Source organism: Glycine max, chromosome 19, assembly GCF_000004515.6.
Source record: "Glycine max cultivar Williams 82 chromosome 19, Glycine_max_v4.0, whole genome shotgun sequence".
Classification (NCBI taxonomy): Eukaryota; Viridiplantae; Streptophyta; class Magnoliopsida; order Fabales; family Fabaceae; genus Glycine; species Glycine max.
In genome coordinates this window covers 40,271,724-40,288,197 of record NC_038255.2, presented here as the reverse complement: position 1 = coordinate 40,288,197, position 16,474 = coordinate 40,271,724, and the positions used below count along the sequence as shown (strand labels likewise).

The window sequence follows — 16,474 nt, the reverse complement described above, 5'->3', positions numbered from 1 at the left end:
ATTGTTGTTGTTGGTGTTGTAGGAAGGCCTCAAAGGGCAGGTTGAAGAGGAGAAGGGTGGAATCAAGGTCAGTGATACCATATTCGGAGGTTTGTAAAATGTGAAGCGTACGTATATAAATTAATTTTCATTTCTAGTTACCAACAATATCATGGAAGCTGATATTGTTGGTAACTAACTAGCTAACCCTGTAATCACCGAGGCACTTGGGATATTAGACACTGCCATTTTGGTAAATTATAATGCAAAAGACATCCACAAACAATTAATATCCATTTTGGTAATTTTATTTCAAAATTAATTTTGATAGTTACTTTTCAGATATCATTAAATATGAAAATTATTTTTTTAATATATATGTATCAAAATAAAAATCACATTATTCTAAAATTACATTTAATTGGAATCAATTCTATAGAATAATCAAGTTGATATCAGAATCAATTATAAAAACACTAATCCAATAACAAATTTGTTTGTTTGTTTCTCTCAGTGTGTGTTTTTTTGTTGTTGTTGATGATTCTCTTATGATATGTTTGAATGAAGTATTTAAAACAGAAAAAATAATTTTTAAAAAATTTAAAATTTCTAAGTCTAAAATTTTTTGTTTGGATATCATGCTAATTGGAATTTGAAATTTAATTAACTAAAATGTTAACAAAGCATTGATGCTATACTAATGTGCCCTAATCCCATACTTTTCCAAAGGGATTGTTCATACAGAAAGTCAGGCAAACACAGCAAGGGAGACAATGCAGTTGTTGGACTTGCATACTTTCTCGAATGTAACTGGTGCTGTTGTAGTTATCTTGTATCAGTATTTTTCACCTGGATTGATCGAGAATCTTAATAGAAAGTGTGCTTCTGCCGATATAGAAAATATATTCTTTTGAATTGATTCAAATTACATATCCCTTTTCAAAGTTTAAATTTGCCTCTAATTTTTTCTCTTGGATTACAAATGAGTATGTATCTCTGGCTGGATAAGGATGGTGTAATGTGTATCTCTTTTATATTTTATATAGAATTTGCTTACTTCACCATCAGACAATGAACCTACATCCACATAATTAAGAACGTGTGTTTACGTACTTACACGTATACATTTCGAAGATAAAGACGAGGTAAGCCACTTCTTCTCAAGTTCTAATCCACTTGTTTTTCGTTCCAAGATGGCTCAGAAAATCAAAGATGTCAGCAAGAGGCTAGACAAGGTTGCAGCTGATAGGCACAAGTTTGGTCTCCGAACAATTGATGTTGACACACGTGTTGTGCATAGGAGAGACACGAGTCGCATGACACACTCCCGTGTGAGTGACTCAGATGTGATAGGAAGGGAACATGATAAAGAAAAGATCATAGAGCTTTTGATGCAGCAGAATCCCAATGATGATGATAAAAGTCTCTCTGTTATCCCCATTGTGGGGATTGGAGGCTTGGGAAAAACTACACTTGCAAAGTTTGTGTTTAATGATAAGAGGATAGACGGGTGTTTCCCATTAAAGATGTGGGTGTGTGTTTCTGATGACTTTGACATTAACCAACTCATTATCAAAATCATCAATTCTGCGAATGTTGCTGATGCTCCTCTTCGCCAACAAAATTTAGACATGGTCGATCTGGAGCAATTACAAAATCAATTGAGAAGCAGACTTGCCGGTCAAAAATTCTTACTTGTCTTGGATGACGTATGGAATGATGACCGTGTTAGATGGGTTGAGCTGAGGAATTTAATAAAGGTAGGGGTTGCTGCAGGAAGTAAAATTCTAGTTACTACACGTATTGATTCCATTGCTTCCATGATGGGGACTGTTGCCTCTTACAAGTTACAAAGCCTTTCTCCGAAGAATTCATTGTCTCTTTTTGTCAAATGGGCATTTAAAAACGAAGGCGAAGAGGAAAAGCATCCTCATTTGGTAAATATCGGAAAAGAAATTGTGAACAAATGCAAAGGGGTTCCATTGGCTGTGAGAACATTGGGGAGTTTACTATTTTCAAAGTTTGAGGTAAATGAGTGGGATTATGTGAGAGACAATGAAATTTGGAATTTGCCGCAAAATAAAGATGACATTTTACCTGCACTTAAATTAAGTTATGATTTCTTGCCTTCCTATTTGAGGCAATGTTTTGCATTGTTTTCACTTTACCCAAAGGATTATGAATTTAATAGTGTTGAGGTAGCTACGCTTTGGGAGACACTTGGTGTCCATACAAGATTATCAACCCATCAATAGTTCCCAATATGCTCTCCCCACTCTTACAGATAACACACTTCTATGAAACAACAGGAAACAGAACACATTTCTGTTAATCCCGATCCCGATTGCCACAAAATACAACCACCATCGACTCAAAAAATCTTTCAAACATGCAGCTGGATTTGAATTCCACACAAAAGAGAATTCACAGGTCGGAAAATCTTAACCCAAGACCCGCTGAAAACAAAATATTGTCCATGACAACTCCAGAGTGCCTAAATAAAAAGTAACAACTATATATACAAGATACGGTTTGAGTTGGAATTTATAAATTTATCATCTGATCAAATTGGTTTAAAATTTAAATCTGATTCCATCTGATACAATTTTTGGATTAGATTAATTTTAATCTTATTTTTATTTCTTTAGAGAAATTAATTATTGAACAAATGATGAGATATATAATTTTTTTACCATATGGTAATATGTATACTAAGCATTATAAAAAATAAACCTATAATACAATTTGTTCTCTAAAATATATTTTTTTTGTTTTAATCCTTATAAAATATTTTTTTTTCGAAAGATACTTGTAAAATTATCTTTTTGGTCACTGTCTTTGTTATTTAATTTAATTTAATATATTTTTTTGTTTTAATCCCTACAATTATCAGAGTGTCTAAATTCCTATTTTTAGATTTGGCTATTTGTTATTCTGTTTTACTTGTAATATATTCATTTTTAAAAAACTTAAGGGAAAATAAAATTGAAGTTCAAAATAAAATTTAAAAAAGTATCTAAAGTGTAAAAATAATTTTTGTTAACATCTAGATATAAATTTAATTTAAAATTATAATAAATTAAATTAAGAAAAGAGAATTATGAAACTATCAGTTAGAGATTTATGAAATAATATTTTGGACATGAAAGTATGTTTAGAATATATTTGAGGTATTTTGTGGAATTTTGTTGGTCTATTTAGAAAGTTGTGTATCGATTCAGAAAAAGGGAGATGCAAATAGAAGACAAGCCTAAAAGAAAACTCACAAAACTAGCCTACCTCAGCGATTAGGTATGAAGAAAACGACAAAGCTCAGGATCCTTGCTTGCCTTAGTGCTGTCTACCCTCAGGGACAGCCTAATAAATTCTGTTAGTGTGATATTCCTAGGGAATCAATTAATACAATTCTATTATTAGAAAGCACTATAAATAAACAATGTAATAAGCAACCAAGGCAATGAAAAATTTTGATACTTATCTTCTCCTTCATCTTCTCCCTCTATTCTGGAGGTGCTGGCCTTGTAAACCAGCCTTCGAACTTGAGCATATCACGTATGTACTATTGGATCATTGATAGAGTTCAATTAAAAGCACTAACTAATTTAGGCCCAAGAATGGTAAGAAAATTGAAGCAACAAGCGTGACATGTTTGTTGTTAAACAGAAATGAAAAAATGATAAAAACATGAAGTAATAAAAGTACTGTTGTCTTAAAATGAGTATAAAATTAATTCGTTTAATTGCAGCAATGTATAGTATATATCAAATTTGCAGCACATTTGAGCGGTAGTGGAAACTTCATGGCCAATTTCACGAGTCTGTACTTATGTTGATGGGAGTTTTTTGCTGGATACTTCTCATATGTATTGCGGCCATATGACCTCATGGATAATGGGAGTTTTTCAACCGTTGATGATGTACGTGACTCTTTCAAGGCGGCACTAACGAATTCTCGGTTGATATTGATAACTTTCACGCAAACTGTAATTAGTAAGTTTTGAAAGCTAATTACCATAAGCTAAAATATGATTTAGGTATACCATAAATAAATTAATAAATTTTATTTTGAGTACTTAATAAAAAAATTATTTTAAATTCTTAGTAAAATAAAATTTTTATTTTGTTTCTTGATATTTAATTTTAAATGAACAAAAATTTACTAAAAACTCAAATTAAAATTTATGGAATTTATCAGCAACTAGAACCAAATATTAAGAACATAGATAATTTTTTTTTTTACTTTATTAGAGATTTAATGTAATTCTTTTATTAAAGATTGTTGAGACTTTGGCAAGTGTACCAAATCGCTCTCAAGTAATATAACTCGGAAGTCCGAGTATCGTTTTCGCAGGGACTTTATTGCACTTAATTAAATACTTCTCAATTTGTAAGTATATAAGTAAAGATAATAAAGACACAAATAAATGCAGAAATAAGGGTGATTACTAAATCAAATGGTTAAAGAGGAAAGACAATTAATAAAGATGTCAAGACCAGACGAACCTAATTGGCCTACGATGCATGTAAATATGATATTCATTACCAATGCACAGGTATTAGTTCTATCCACATTTGTTAACTACTTGACCCTGATGCCTCACGTTGGTAAGCCTATTTTAACTACCTATCTCCCAAATGCCTTTGCGAAGATTCAATAATTAAAATGCATTAAGGTTAAGTTCTAGATGTTGCTTAAATGCATGGGCAATGGGTTATCATTCTCTGCCTAGCAATGGTAACCCAAGGATTCTTTTCTTGAGATGTTTTGTTAGGCGTTACCCTTTCCCAAGTGTATAACCCCTAAAACTAATGCATGCATTGAATCTTAAATATTTATTGGGGAATACCCTCTCCCCAGCTAATAAAACCCAAAAGAAGTTTAAGAACGAATGCAAGATAATAAAGAAAGAATTAGAACAGAAAAACCTATGAGAAATTCTCTTTGCATTGATAATTCTTGAAGCACACCGTACATCGTTGGCTTTTCAGGCCTGCTAGGCCCTAGCTAGGGGATTAGCCACTCATGGCCATTGAGGGCTTACAATTTGGGGTGAAGGAAAGAATGAGAATAATAAAAACAAAGAAGAGTAAGAGAGAAAGGAAAGCTCAGGCTTGAAGTCCTGAGAACAGTGCTATGAGACGAGGTGATGATTCTTTGGGATTGACTCTCTATTTATAGTTGCTGAAGTGAGCTTCTGGGCGCGCTGGGCGCGTAGCCAGGCTTAGCGCATCCCTTAGCGCCTGCATTTGGTTGCTCGCTTAGCGCCTTATGTGCGCTTAGCGCCACTGTTGGGCTGAGCCTGCTTCAGAATTCCTTCTTTCTCTTCATTTTTGTTGCCCTTTTTGCTTAATGTAACCTCATTTTTCGTATCTGCAACCAGAAATTCAATTTAATTAATTTTTTCAACTTTTAATTATAAATAACTACTAAATAATTAATTTTAAGCCAAAATTTGACTACTTAATAATTTAACTTTCACGCAAACTCTAAATAGTAAGTTTTGAAAGCTAATTACCATAAGTTAAAATATGATTTAGGTATACCATAAATAAATTAATAAATTTTATTTTGAGTACTTAATAAAAAAATTATTTAAATTCAGTAAAATAAAAATTTTATTTTGTTTCTTGATATTTAATTTTAAATGAACAAAAATTTACTAAAAACTCAAATTAAAATTTATGGAATTTATCAGCAACTAGAACCAAATATTAAGAACTTAACGATAATTTTTTTTTTTACTTTATTAGAGATTTAATGTAATTCTTTTATTAAAGATATAAAATAAAACTCACTAGTTTGTGAAAATCTAAAACATATTATTTTCCCTTGACTAAATTGATAAGTTGAATTTATTCTAGACATTAAGAGTTTAAGATTTTTTGTAAAATAAAAAAAGAATTTAAGAATGATTGTTTATAAGTCATTGCTTATTAGAAATACAAATGATTCAAGTACATATGTTATGAAATGAAATTAATAGAAATTTTTGAATTAAGAATCATGTTTAGTTCAAAATTCACCCTTTTATTTTTACATGCAAATCTATATTAGAATATATTTATTTTTTATGGTCAAGTACCCCACCCACGTGTTTTGTTTGTCAATTGCAAGAGCTGTAAAGGATATTGCTCCTGGGGACAACCTTAACCATTGGCCACAAAAACTAGAGTTCACCAGTGAAGACTTGTATTTTTACTTTCGATCTCTGGTGTTGGAATTCCTGATAACACAAACCATGGCTGAATTATTTATCTTCAGCATCGCTGAGTCTCTCATAACAAAGCTTGCTTCTCATGCTTTCCAAGAAGCTTCTCGGGTGGTGGGTTTGTACGACCATCTCCGAGACCTTAAAAAGACTCTCTCATTAGTCAAGGCAGTGCTGTTAGATGCTGAGCAAAAGCAGGAGCATAACCATGAGCTGCAGGAATGGCTGAGGCAGCTCAAAAGTGTCTTCTATGATGCCCAAGATGTGTTCGATGAATTTGAATGCCAAACACTGCGAAAGCAACTGCTCAAAGCTCATGGTACCATCGAAGACAAGGTAAGCCACTTCTTCTCAAGTTCTAATCCACTTGTTTTTCGTTCCAAGATGGCTCAACAAATCAAAGATGTCAGCAAGAGGCTAGACAAGGTTGCAGCTGATAGGCATAAGTTTGGTCTCCGAATAATTGATGTTGACACACGAGTTGTTCATAGGAGAGACACGAGTCGCATGACACACTCCCGTGTGAGTGACTCAGATGTGATCGGAAGGGAACATGATAAAGAAAAGATCATAGAGCTTTTGATGCAGCAGAATCCCAATGATGATGACAAAAGTCTCTCTGTTATCCCCATTGTGGGAATTGGAGGCTTGGGAAAAACTACGCTTGCAAAGTTTGTGTTTAATGATAAGAGGATAGATAAGTGTTTCACATTAAAGATGTGGGTGTGTGTTTCTGATGACTTTGACATTAACCAACTCATTATTAAAATCATCAATTCTGCTAATGTTGCTGATGCTCCTCTTCCCCAACAGAGTTTAAACATGGTCGATCTGGAGCTATTACAAAATCAATTGAGAAACATAATTGCCGGTCAAAAATTCTTACTTGTCTTGGATGACGTATGGAATGATGACCGTGTTAAATGGGTTGAGCTGAGGAATTTAATAAAGGTAGGGGGTGCTGCAGGAAGTAAAATTCTAGTGACTACACGTATTGATTTCATTGCTTCCATGATGGGGACTGTTACCTCTTACAAGTTACGAAGCCTTTCTCCCGAGAATTCATTGTCTCTTTTTGTCAAATGGGCATTTAAAGAAGGCAAAGAGGAAAAACATCCTCATTTGGTAAATATCGGAAAAGAAATTGTGAGCAAATGCAAAGGGGTTCCATTGGCTGTGAGAACATTGGGGAGTTTACTATTTTCAAAGTTTGAGACAAATGAGTGGGAATATGTGAGAGACAAAGAAATTTGGAATTTGCCACAAAATAAAGATGACATTTTACCTGCACTTAAATTAAGTTATGATTTCTTGCCCTCCTATTTGAGGCAATGTTTTGCACTGTTTTCGCTTTACCCAAAGGATTATGAATTTCTTAGTGATGAGGTAGCTAAGCTTTGGGGGGCACTTGGTCTCCTTGCATCACCTAGAAAGAATGAGACACCGGAAAATGTTGTGAAACAGTATCTGGATGAATTACTGTCAAGATCTTTCCTTCAAGATTTTATCGATGGTGGCACTTTTTATGAATTTAAAATTCATGATTTGGTGCATGATCTTGCTGTATTTGTTGCAAAAGAGGAGTGTCTAGTTGTAAATTCCCACATTCAAAATATTCCTGAGAATATTCGGCATCTGTCTTTTGCTGAATACAGTTGTCTTGGAAATTCATTCACCTCAAAATCAGTAGCTGTGAGAACCATAATGTTTCCAAATGGTGCAGAAGGAGGCAGCGTTGAATCTTTGCTAAATACCTGTGTGTCAAAGTTCAAATTATTGCGAGTTTTGGATTTAAGTGATTCGACATGCAAGACTTTGCCACGTTCCATTGGTAAGTTGAAACACTTGAGATATTTCAGCATTCAGAATAATCCCAACATCAAGAGACTCCCCAATTCCATTTGCAAGCTCCAAAATTTGCAATTCTTGAGTGTTCTGGGATGCAAGGAGCTGGAAGCATTGCCCAAAGGATTCAGAAAATTGATTTGTCTTCGGCATTTGGAGATAACTACAAAGCAACCTGTTTTGCCTTACACTGAGATTACCAATTTGATCTCGCTTGCACGTCTGTGTATTGAATCAAGCCATAATATGGAGTCTATCTTTGGAGGGGTGAAGTTCCCTGCTCTTAAAACATTGTATGTTGCTGACTGTCATAGTCTGAAGTCTTTGCCACTGGATGTTACAAATTTTCCTGAATTAGAAACTCTGTTTGTTGAAAACTGTGTTAACCTTGACTTGGAACTGTGGAAGGACCACCATGAAGAACCAAACCCCAAGTTGAAGTTAAAATGTGTTGGATTCTGGGCTTTACCACAGCTGGGGGCCTTACCTCAATGGCTTCAAGAAACTGCCAACTCCTTACGGACCTTGATTATTAAATATTGCGACAATCTTGAAATGCTTCCGGAGTGGCTGTCAACTCTGACTAATCTGAAATCACTTCTTATATTAGATTGTCCAAAGCTTATATCTCTCCCGGATAACATCCATCACCTCACCGCATTTGAACATTTGCATATCTATGGTTGCGCTGAATTATGCAAAAAATGTCAGCCCCATGTCGGTGAGTTTTGGTCCAGAATATCACATATCAAAGACGTCTTCATTGAAGAACCAGGAGGAAGAAGAAGACGAATAGGAATGATTTGTTGAGACATATAAGCGTTGAAGCTCCTTTGGCAACCCCTGGACGTGGATCAGGAATGGTCAAACGTGAAAAAAGAGGAGACCATGATGCTTGATTTATTGTTGTGGACGTGATTCACGTATTGAGGTGAAGTTATCTTTGGAACTGCTTCTGAGTCTTGGGAGTATCAATTATCTGATTTCAATGTTGGATTTTTCTTTTTTGTCTTTGTTACTCTAAAAAGAATAATGTGAATCTAACTCAACATCAAAAATTAATTTAAGGGATCAGAGTTATCCCTTATTTATAAAATCTATTAGTTGACGTGAAACTTGAATTAATTCATCAACGTAATGCATGCGTGTGTTTTTTTCCACCGCCTATTGTATGTTGTGCTTATTATTTACTGCCTGTTATTTTTATACTGTTATTTTGCTGCGGAACGGCTATATTTGGTGTTGTTGTAACATTTTATAAGGTTATTCTGTTAACATTTTAGTTGGTGCTGTTGGTTCATAATATCAGTGTTATTATATTGCTTGGTTAGGACTAAAGTGTTATTCTTGGTTTATAATGTTGGTTCTTTGCTCGTACAGCAAAAACAGTGGTTACTAAAATAAAAACAAAATAATTTGGTAACTAACTATCTAACCCTATAATCAGAGGCAATTGGGATATTACCCAGCCATTTTGGTTAATTATAATGCAAAAGTCACCCACAAACAATTAATATCCATTTTGGTAATTTTACCTTCAAAATTAATTTTGATAATTACTTTTCAAATATCATTAAATTGTGAAAAATAATAGTATTTTTTCCCTTCTCTCCTTTCTCCCAAGCCCTTCTCTTCCATTTCCTACCACCATTATTATTCATACTATTTATTTCCTTTAATTCCAAGGCTGTGTTATCTTCATTTTCCTTTCTATTACGTTCAAAATTAATTTTGATAGTTACTTTTCAAATATCATTAATTGTGAAAATCAATTTTTTAATATATTATATATATATATAAACAAAAATTACATTATTCTAAAATTACCTTTGATCGGAATCAATGCTACCTACGGAATCACATAGATCTCAGTATCAAATATAAACGCACTAATTTAATCACAAACTCTTCGCGAGCATACCATTTCACATCAAATTGTGTTAATTGAATCATTTGTTTAATACATGTCTCTTTGATTAAATTCTTTTTATCTTCCACTTTTTCTTTCATGAAAACTGAAAATAAATTTGAGATTAAAATTATAATTTTATCTTAAATGGTATAGTAAATTGTTAATAATTAATTATTTAAATATATTTAGTCTATAATTTATTTTAATTTTAATTGTTATAATTGACGTCTCGATCGTCAACGTCTCTCTTAGAAAGGTGTTCCACACCTAGCTACCTTCCTCCATAAAATCAATAGGAGAAATTGAAAAACATTCCTAAACCTAAATTTTAACAATTATCAAATTTTAGAACCTCGATTTCAACCTTGCAACCAACATCAAAAGTTCTTGGCAAGAAATTAGGAATTTTTTTTAGATAGGTCAAACCTCAAAAGAAAATTAGGGATTTATATTTTTCATAAAAAAAAGGAGAAACAAAAGTATTTAAGCAAAAAGTTTCAAAACTACACCATCACCTCCTCAATGCTTCTTCTTATCACATTTTAAATACAGTTCCGGAGCATATATCTTCAAATATGATTTTTTTTGTTGCAGACTATTTACATTATTTGGGTTGTAGAGAATTACAATTTCAACCCAAAAAATTGGAGATTTAGATATAAATGGAAGGGAAAAGGAGGATGTTAATAAAGGAGAGGTACAAGAAACAGAGGTGGGAACATTGCTGAAAAAATTAGATGGTGAAGAATGGTGCAAAGAAGATGAACGGTTCAAAAGTAATTTTTTTTTCAATAACATGAGTTAAAGTTAGAATTAATCGTAAACATCTTAATTTGAATTGTGTGTTGAATAGAGATTAAAATTATTATTTTTTAAATACAATAACTACATGTCTTAATTTTAAAATAAAGAAATCAAAATTATATATTAAAAAAATAAATAGACCAAAATCCCATTTTAGCTTAAATATAATTAATTGACATTTTTTCCTTAGCGGGTAAATAAATTGGTATTTCTACCATAACGGTACCATAAACCAACATACCAAACATAGGTAGTAATAAGTAACTAAAATGATAATGTTGACAACTTGTACGAGAAAATAGGCACATTGGATGACAAACATGAATGACAATCCTTGCACGCACACGCACACCACACACACGCACGCGCACACACACCACACACACGCACGCGCACACATATTGTAAAACCCTTGATTTTTATTTTTTTATTTTTCATGTTAGAGAAAATGAAAAAAGGTGTCATTGTTGTGATACATCATTTTGGCAAATTAAGGGAACCATAATATCTTGATGTTCCTCCCTAACATCATGTTTAGCCCCTTTTTATTTTGTGTTTATTCCCGTTCTAAAAAGCAGTTTTATGCAAAAATCTTTGATCATTTTCTTTCCAATAATTTTAATTTCTCTAGTATGAATTTGATTTTCCTTCTTTTTCCAAACGAGTGCATTACACGACCCCCTATATGAAAAATTTGTTGGATGATTCACCATCTATAATTAATTAAAATTGTTTTATCTTGTGATTGAGGATCTAATTGATTTGACAATTGTTTCTTCGATGTTAAATATTAATAATAAATATTTTTATAAGAAAGATATATCAATACTGAATGTCTAATTTTTTAATGATCAACCAGCATGAACTTTAACTTGTTTTTGCAGACAGGAGCTAGATGCATTCATAAGACAACCAATTGTTTCTCCTTTAGTTGATTTTTTTATTCATATGATTTACTTTTCTGTTTTAAGCTTGCCTTATTAGATTAATGTAAATTAGAATTATGGAAGAAACATCAAAAGAAAACGCTTTAGGTACGTTTCTTTTATGTTAATGAACCTTAATATTTTTACAACCTTATTTGGGAGTCACAAAATGACTATATCTCATTCACCTTTTCTATGAGCCCACATCATAAATTAATAGTCTCTTCGCGCATTTGTGAAGCTATATACTTTTTTTTTCTTATGTTTTTCCACTTTTGTTTTTATCTTTTGTTACCAACCTTTCCTCCCGTTACGAGGCCAATTGATCTTATGCCTTTGAGGGAAAAAAAATTAAAGGATCCTTTGTCGATCTTTCCAAATTTGACATCTTTTAATTTTTCTCACAGTATTTATAACCTTCAGTGTTTAATCTCTCAATTTGGACCATGCATGTACAATGCAGTTATTCACAGCTTTACCGGTTGTTGATGCAATTTTAAGGCTCGGTAGAATAACAATTGGAAATTCAGCCAAAATAAAGAATAACAATTGGAATCATTAATGCCTCATTACTCTTTATTGAGCTTATTGACCTTGGCTTCTCCCTTGTGTGAACAGAACATGAAGAATATACCTACGCTATAGGAAGTAGCACAGGGCCAGAGAATTGGTGGCGTATTAACCCAAAATGGAAAACATGTGGGGATGGAAAACTACAATCTCCCATTGATCTGCTTGACCAAAGGGTTCAAGAGCTTCCTCAATTGGGTAAACTTAAGAAAGCTTACAAATCAGCTCCTGCTGTCCTAAAGAATAGTGGTCATGACATCGTGGTAAGTCACTATGTGTTACGTGCTGCGAAAATGATAGTTGGTTTCGAGATTACGAGTGCCTCCAGAATAAGAGGAAGAGAAGAGATAAAACTTGGAATTCAGGGCCAAGCTGCCTCCAAGAACTAAGAGAAGAAGGAAAGAGAATTATGCAATTTAGCATTCATATTCTGGAAGCGCCATTACAGGGTATATATATTAGCTACAAAGGAAAAGAGATACGAAATCAGAAAATATTCTTGGAATACACCGATGTAAAGATATTCTTTTTTATTTTATATTTAATCATGAACTGACATATAATTAAAAACTATAGACTTTTATAAAAATGACTTTAATTAAAAGTCATTTATTTAATTTTAATTAGTTAATAGTATATATATATATATATATATATATATATATATATATATATATATATAATGTTTTTCAAGAAGCATGAATACTTCTCTTTTAGAATTATTTATCAAATCTAAAATTTTGATCATACAATATCGACTTAAGCATTATCTAAATTGCAACTGTTCCACAGGGATATGAGGAAAATGCAAGGCCAACGCAGGAACTTGGAGGAAGACAAGTTTGGTTATATGGACCTATGGAGAATGAAAAGCCTACTTAAATATTTGTATAAAGATGTGAAGGGAAGTAACTGCTTCTACACTTGGCAATAAAGTAGAGTACGAAGTATGGACAAATAAAGGCTACATGAGGGCACGATCAAGCACCTGGAATAATGATCTTTATTATGTTTTAAGTCGTGTTTTTGGTGTGCTTGTTTTTTAGTATGTTGGCTTGATTTGTTTGTGCTGGTATATATGAGAGAGTGATAATTTGTACTTTTGAGGAGGGAGATAGTGTGACAAAAACATGAAAAGGAGTTTTATTATTTAAATTTAAATGAAGTTTGTTGCAAGCTAGCACCAATTGAATGACAATATTTAGTATAAATCAACATAAAAAAATATTCACACACTTTTTATACATCAATTTAATGACTGTAAAATAATTTTACATTATTATTTAATCATAAATTATCATTAATTTATATAATTTTTATTTATTATAAAATTTAACAAACTTACGGTAGGAGAGTGTAATTGAATGATTTCAAAAACTATTTTATACTTAAAACTCCGATTCAACCAATAGACTGTTAATCAGTGCCTCAAGGCCGGTTGAGTTACCGATCCAATTAAAGCATTACGTCTAATTCCGATTGAGAGGTATTATGATTGCATGGGATCTCGGAACCCTGTCATGGGATGGCATTGTAAAGTTCCTAGTCAAAGTAACCATGACTTTCATCCATCATTCAGGTAAAAGAAGTCAATCTAAAGGATGACAGGGTCCTGGAAGCTGATATTGTTGTTGTTGGTGGTGTTGTAGGAAGGCCTCAAAGGGCAGGTTGAAGAGGAGAAAGAAGGGTGGAATCATGGTCAGTGATACCATATTCGGAGGTTTGTAAAATGTGAAGCGTACGTGTATAAATTAATTTTCATTTTTAGTTGTGTGATTGTTTTTGGAATAGTGATAGCGATGTGATTTCATTATAAGTATATTTTAAAATTAAATTATATAGGAATTTGTAATTTTTTTCTTACTTCTTTCTTTTTGAGCAAGAAAAACATGTTAATTAAGGAAAATAAATTAATTCAGGAAAGTAAAAATGAACTTAACACGAAAAGTCCGTTTAGTTAAACTAATTTACACCTATAAAAAGAAAAAAAAAAAGGAAAAAAAAAACACATCGAAATCTCAAGATAATATAATTCTTTATAAAAAGGAGTCTCGCATCGGCTAAAACTAATCTCACATTAGAATATATAAGTGAGAGACAACCCTCACCCCTTGAGCAAACAATACATCAAAGAGTAGCTCTGGTGAGTTAACTTCCCAATATTCTTTTGAATTTAACTTTTATAATAATTGACTTTTCTTTTCCTTTTTGTTTTTAATTAATTAATTTAAATTCTTGTTTAATTTTTTCTCTTGTTTGATTTAATTTTGTCAATTTAAATCATTGTTTTCTTGTAACATTTTCCAAAAAAATTTCTTTAACTTCTTTTATTAATAAAATATTTATCTACCTAAGTATAATCAGAATTCCTATGAATCTGAGACTTAGACTTTGATTTTAACTTTACTACTTGGGATGAATTGGTGCATTTGTCAATCCATCAACACATATGCTTTTTAGAATCACTTTCTCAGCATGCATAATTTTTTATTATTTTTTAAGATTATCCTTAATCAATATTTAGTGAGAGTAGAATATAAAAAAAAAAATAAGAAAATGATCATTAATTAAAGAAATAAATGATATATTAGAAAATCACCTAATATTTTTTAAAAAAAAATAATTGAAAAAATTAATTACATTCCTTAATACTTGTGTTAAAACCTTAAACATCATATAGTTTTTTTTAATTATGTTATTGTACGAAGTATTTACCAACTTTACCAATTATTAATCTCTGTTGAATAAATTGACAGACTATTTTTAGTGGATTCTTCCCTCCTAATCATGTTTCTTTTCATCCACAAAACTAAATCCAAGACATTGTTTAAGAGGACTTAGTGCTATTCATATGAACAACTAGTTGGTAAACATCATATAATTGGAATAGAGGGAGTATGTATTTTTTTTATTTTTTTAACAACATAAGAATAATGAGTATAATAAATTATAAACACATGGTGCAAGTGTAATTTGTTCATGTTATTAGTATTATCCCAAGTAGGCAAGGAGTAGGGTCAGGATAGGATCCTACAATACTCTTTATATATCTGTAAATAATACTTGTACTAAGTATCATACTTGCATGGATAATAATTTTAATCCTTATTTTCATACCATGAGTATTCATATATTCATATCCACACTCGTATTTGTGATCCACAATTTACTTATGTATAAGGTTAATAATAACAAATCAATAAAAAAATTAATTAAAACAATTACTATAAATATAATAAAATTTCATTCTTGAATAATTTAAACATAACATTAAAAATATACACACATAAATATTAAAAACAAACAAACATAACATTTGTTCGTCTAAACTCAAATCATAAAGAAACAAAATTACAAAAAAATAATCATTCAACATAAAAATTATTAAAATTAATGTTCTAATTGTTTAATAAAAAATTTAGTATTTTTTACTATTTAATAATAATACTATTAAAGATTAAAAACTTAGAATATTAATCATAAAAAATATAATTATTTTTTTGCAAACAAGACGGATTAGACACAATAGTATTCGTGTTTACACCCATACTTACATAAATTTGTGAATAGATATTTATCTTGTACTCAGTTTTAATATTACAAATAATTATCCAATTGCTTGTACATATTTTAGGAGTATATATAAGATATGGATACACTTTTTTCTTCCCTAACTAGACATAATCGGTATGGGATGTCCGAAACGTTGATAAGAAAGGGCGAAAATGGTCAAACTGAGCACGAAAACCACATGAGTTTCCTAAACCAGTCACACGACAATTCACTCACCCCTTCATTTGAACACAACTTAACATAAAAAAATATCCAAGACAAGAGTGTGTTGTTTGAATTTGAACGGAAATTCAATTCTCTCCTCTCCCATTTCATGTCTCACAAACAAAAACCGATGCAAAATCTCAAAACCCCAGAGAGAGATGTCTGACGCGTTCTGCAGCGACTGCAAGAGACAGACCGAGGTGGTGTTCGACCACTCGGCGGGGGACACGGTGTGTTCCGAGTGCGGCCTCGTCTTGGAGTCTCACTCCATTGATGAAACCTCCGAGTGGCGAACCTTCGCGAATGAGTCCGGCGACAACGACCCTGTCCGTGTCGGTGGGCCCACCAACCCGCTACTAACCGACGGCGGCCTCTCCACCGTCATCGCCAAGCCCAGTGGCGGCTCCAGCGAGTTCCTATCGTCCTCTCTCGGCCGCTGGCAGAGCCGCGGCT

The 16,474-nt window shown here is 32.3% G+C and overlaps 3 protein-coding genes across 3 annotated transcripts in view; all 3 read left to right on the top strand.

The window, feature by feature from the left end:
* Positions 1 to 1,135: 1,135 nt before the first annotated feature.
* LOC106794245 (putative disease resistance protein RGA3) lies at positions 1,136 to 2,392 on the top strand. The gene has a single exon (XM_014771673.2). It carries the CDS (start codon positions 1,173 to 1,175, stop codon positions 2,232 to 2,234), a length of 1,062 nt encoding a protein of 353 aa, XP_014627159.1. The 5' UTR covers positions 1,136 to 1,172; the 3' UTR covers positions 2,235 to 2,392.
* Positions 2,393 to 6,069: 3,677 nt separating this feature from the next.
* Positions 6,070 to 9,147, top strand: LOC106797500 (putative disease resistance protein RGA1). Its single transcript, XM_014771957.2, has one exon. It carries the CDS (start codon positions 6,218 to 6,220, stop codon positions 8,840 to 8,842), a length of 2,625 nt encoding a protein of 874 aa, XP_014627443.1. The 5' UTR covers positions 6,070 to 6,217; the 3' UTR covers positions 8,843 to 9,147.
* A 6,785-nt stretch (positions 9,148 to 15,932) lies between these two features.
* LOC100784014 (transcription initiation factor IIB) overlaps positions 15,933 to 16,474 on the top strand; it is a 5,042-nt gene continuing 4,500 nt past the window's right edge. Inside the window, exon 1 of the mRNA XM_006605149.4 lies at positions 15,933 to 16,471. Coding sequence (XP_006605212.1) covers positions 16,180 to 16,471 — 292 coding nt within the window. The 5' untranslated portion in view covers positions 15,933 to 16,179. The remainder of the gene's footprint in view (positions 16,472 to 16,474) is intronic.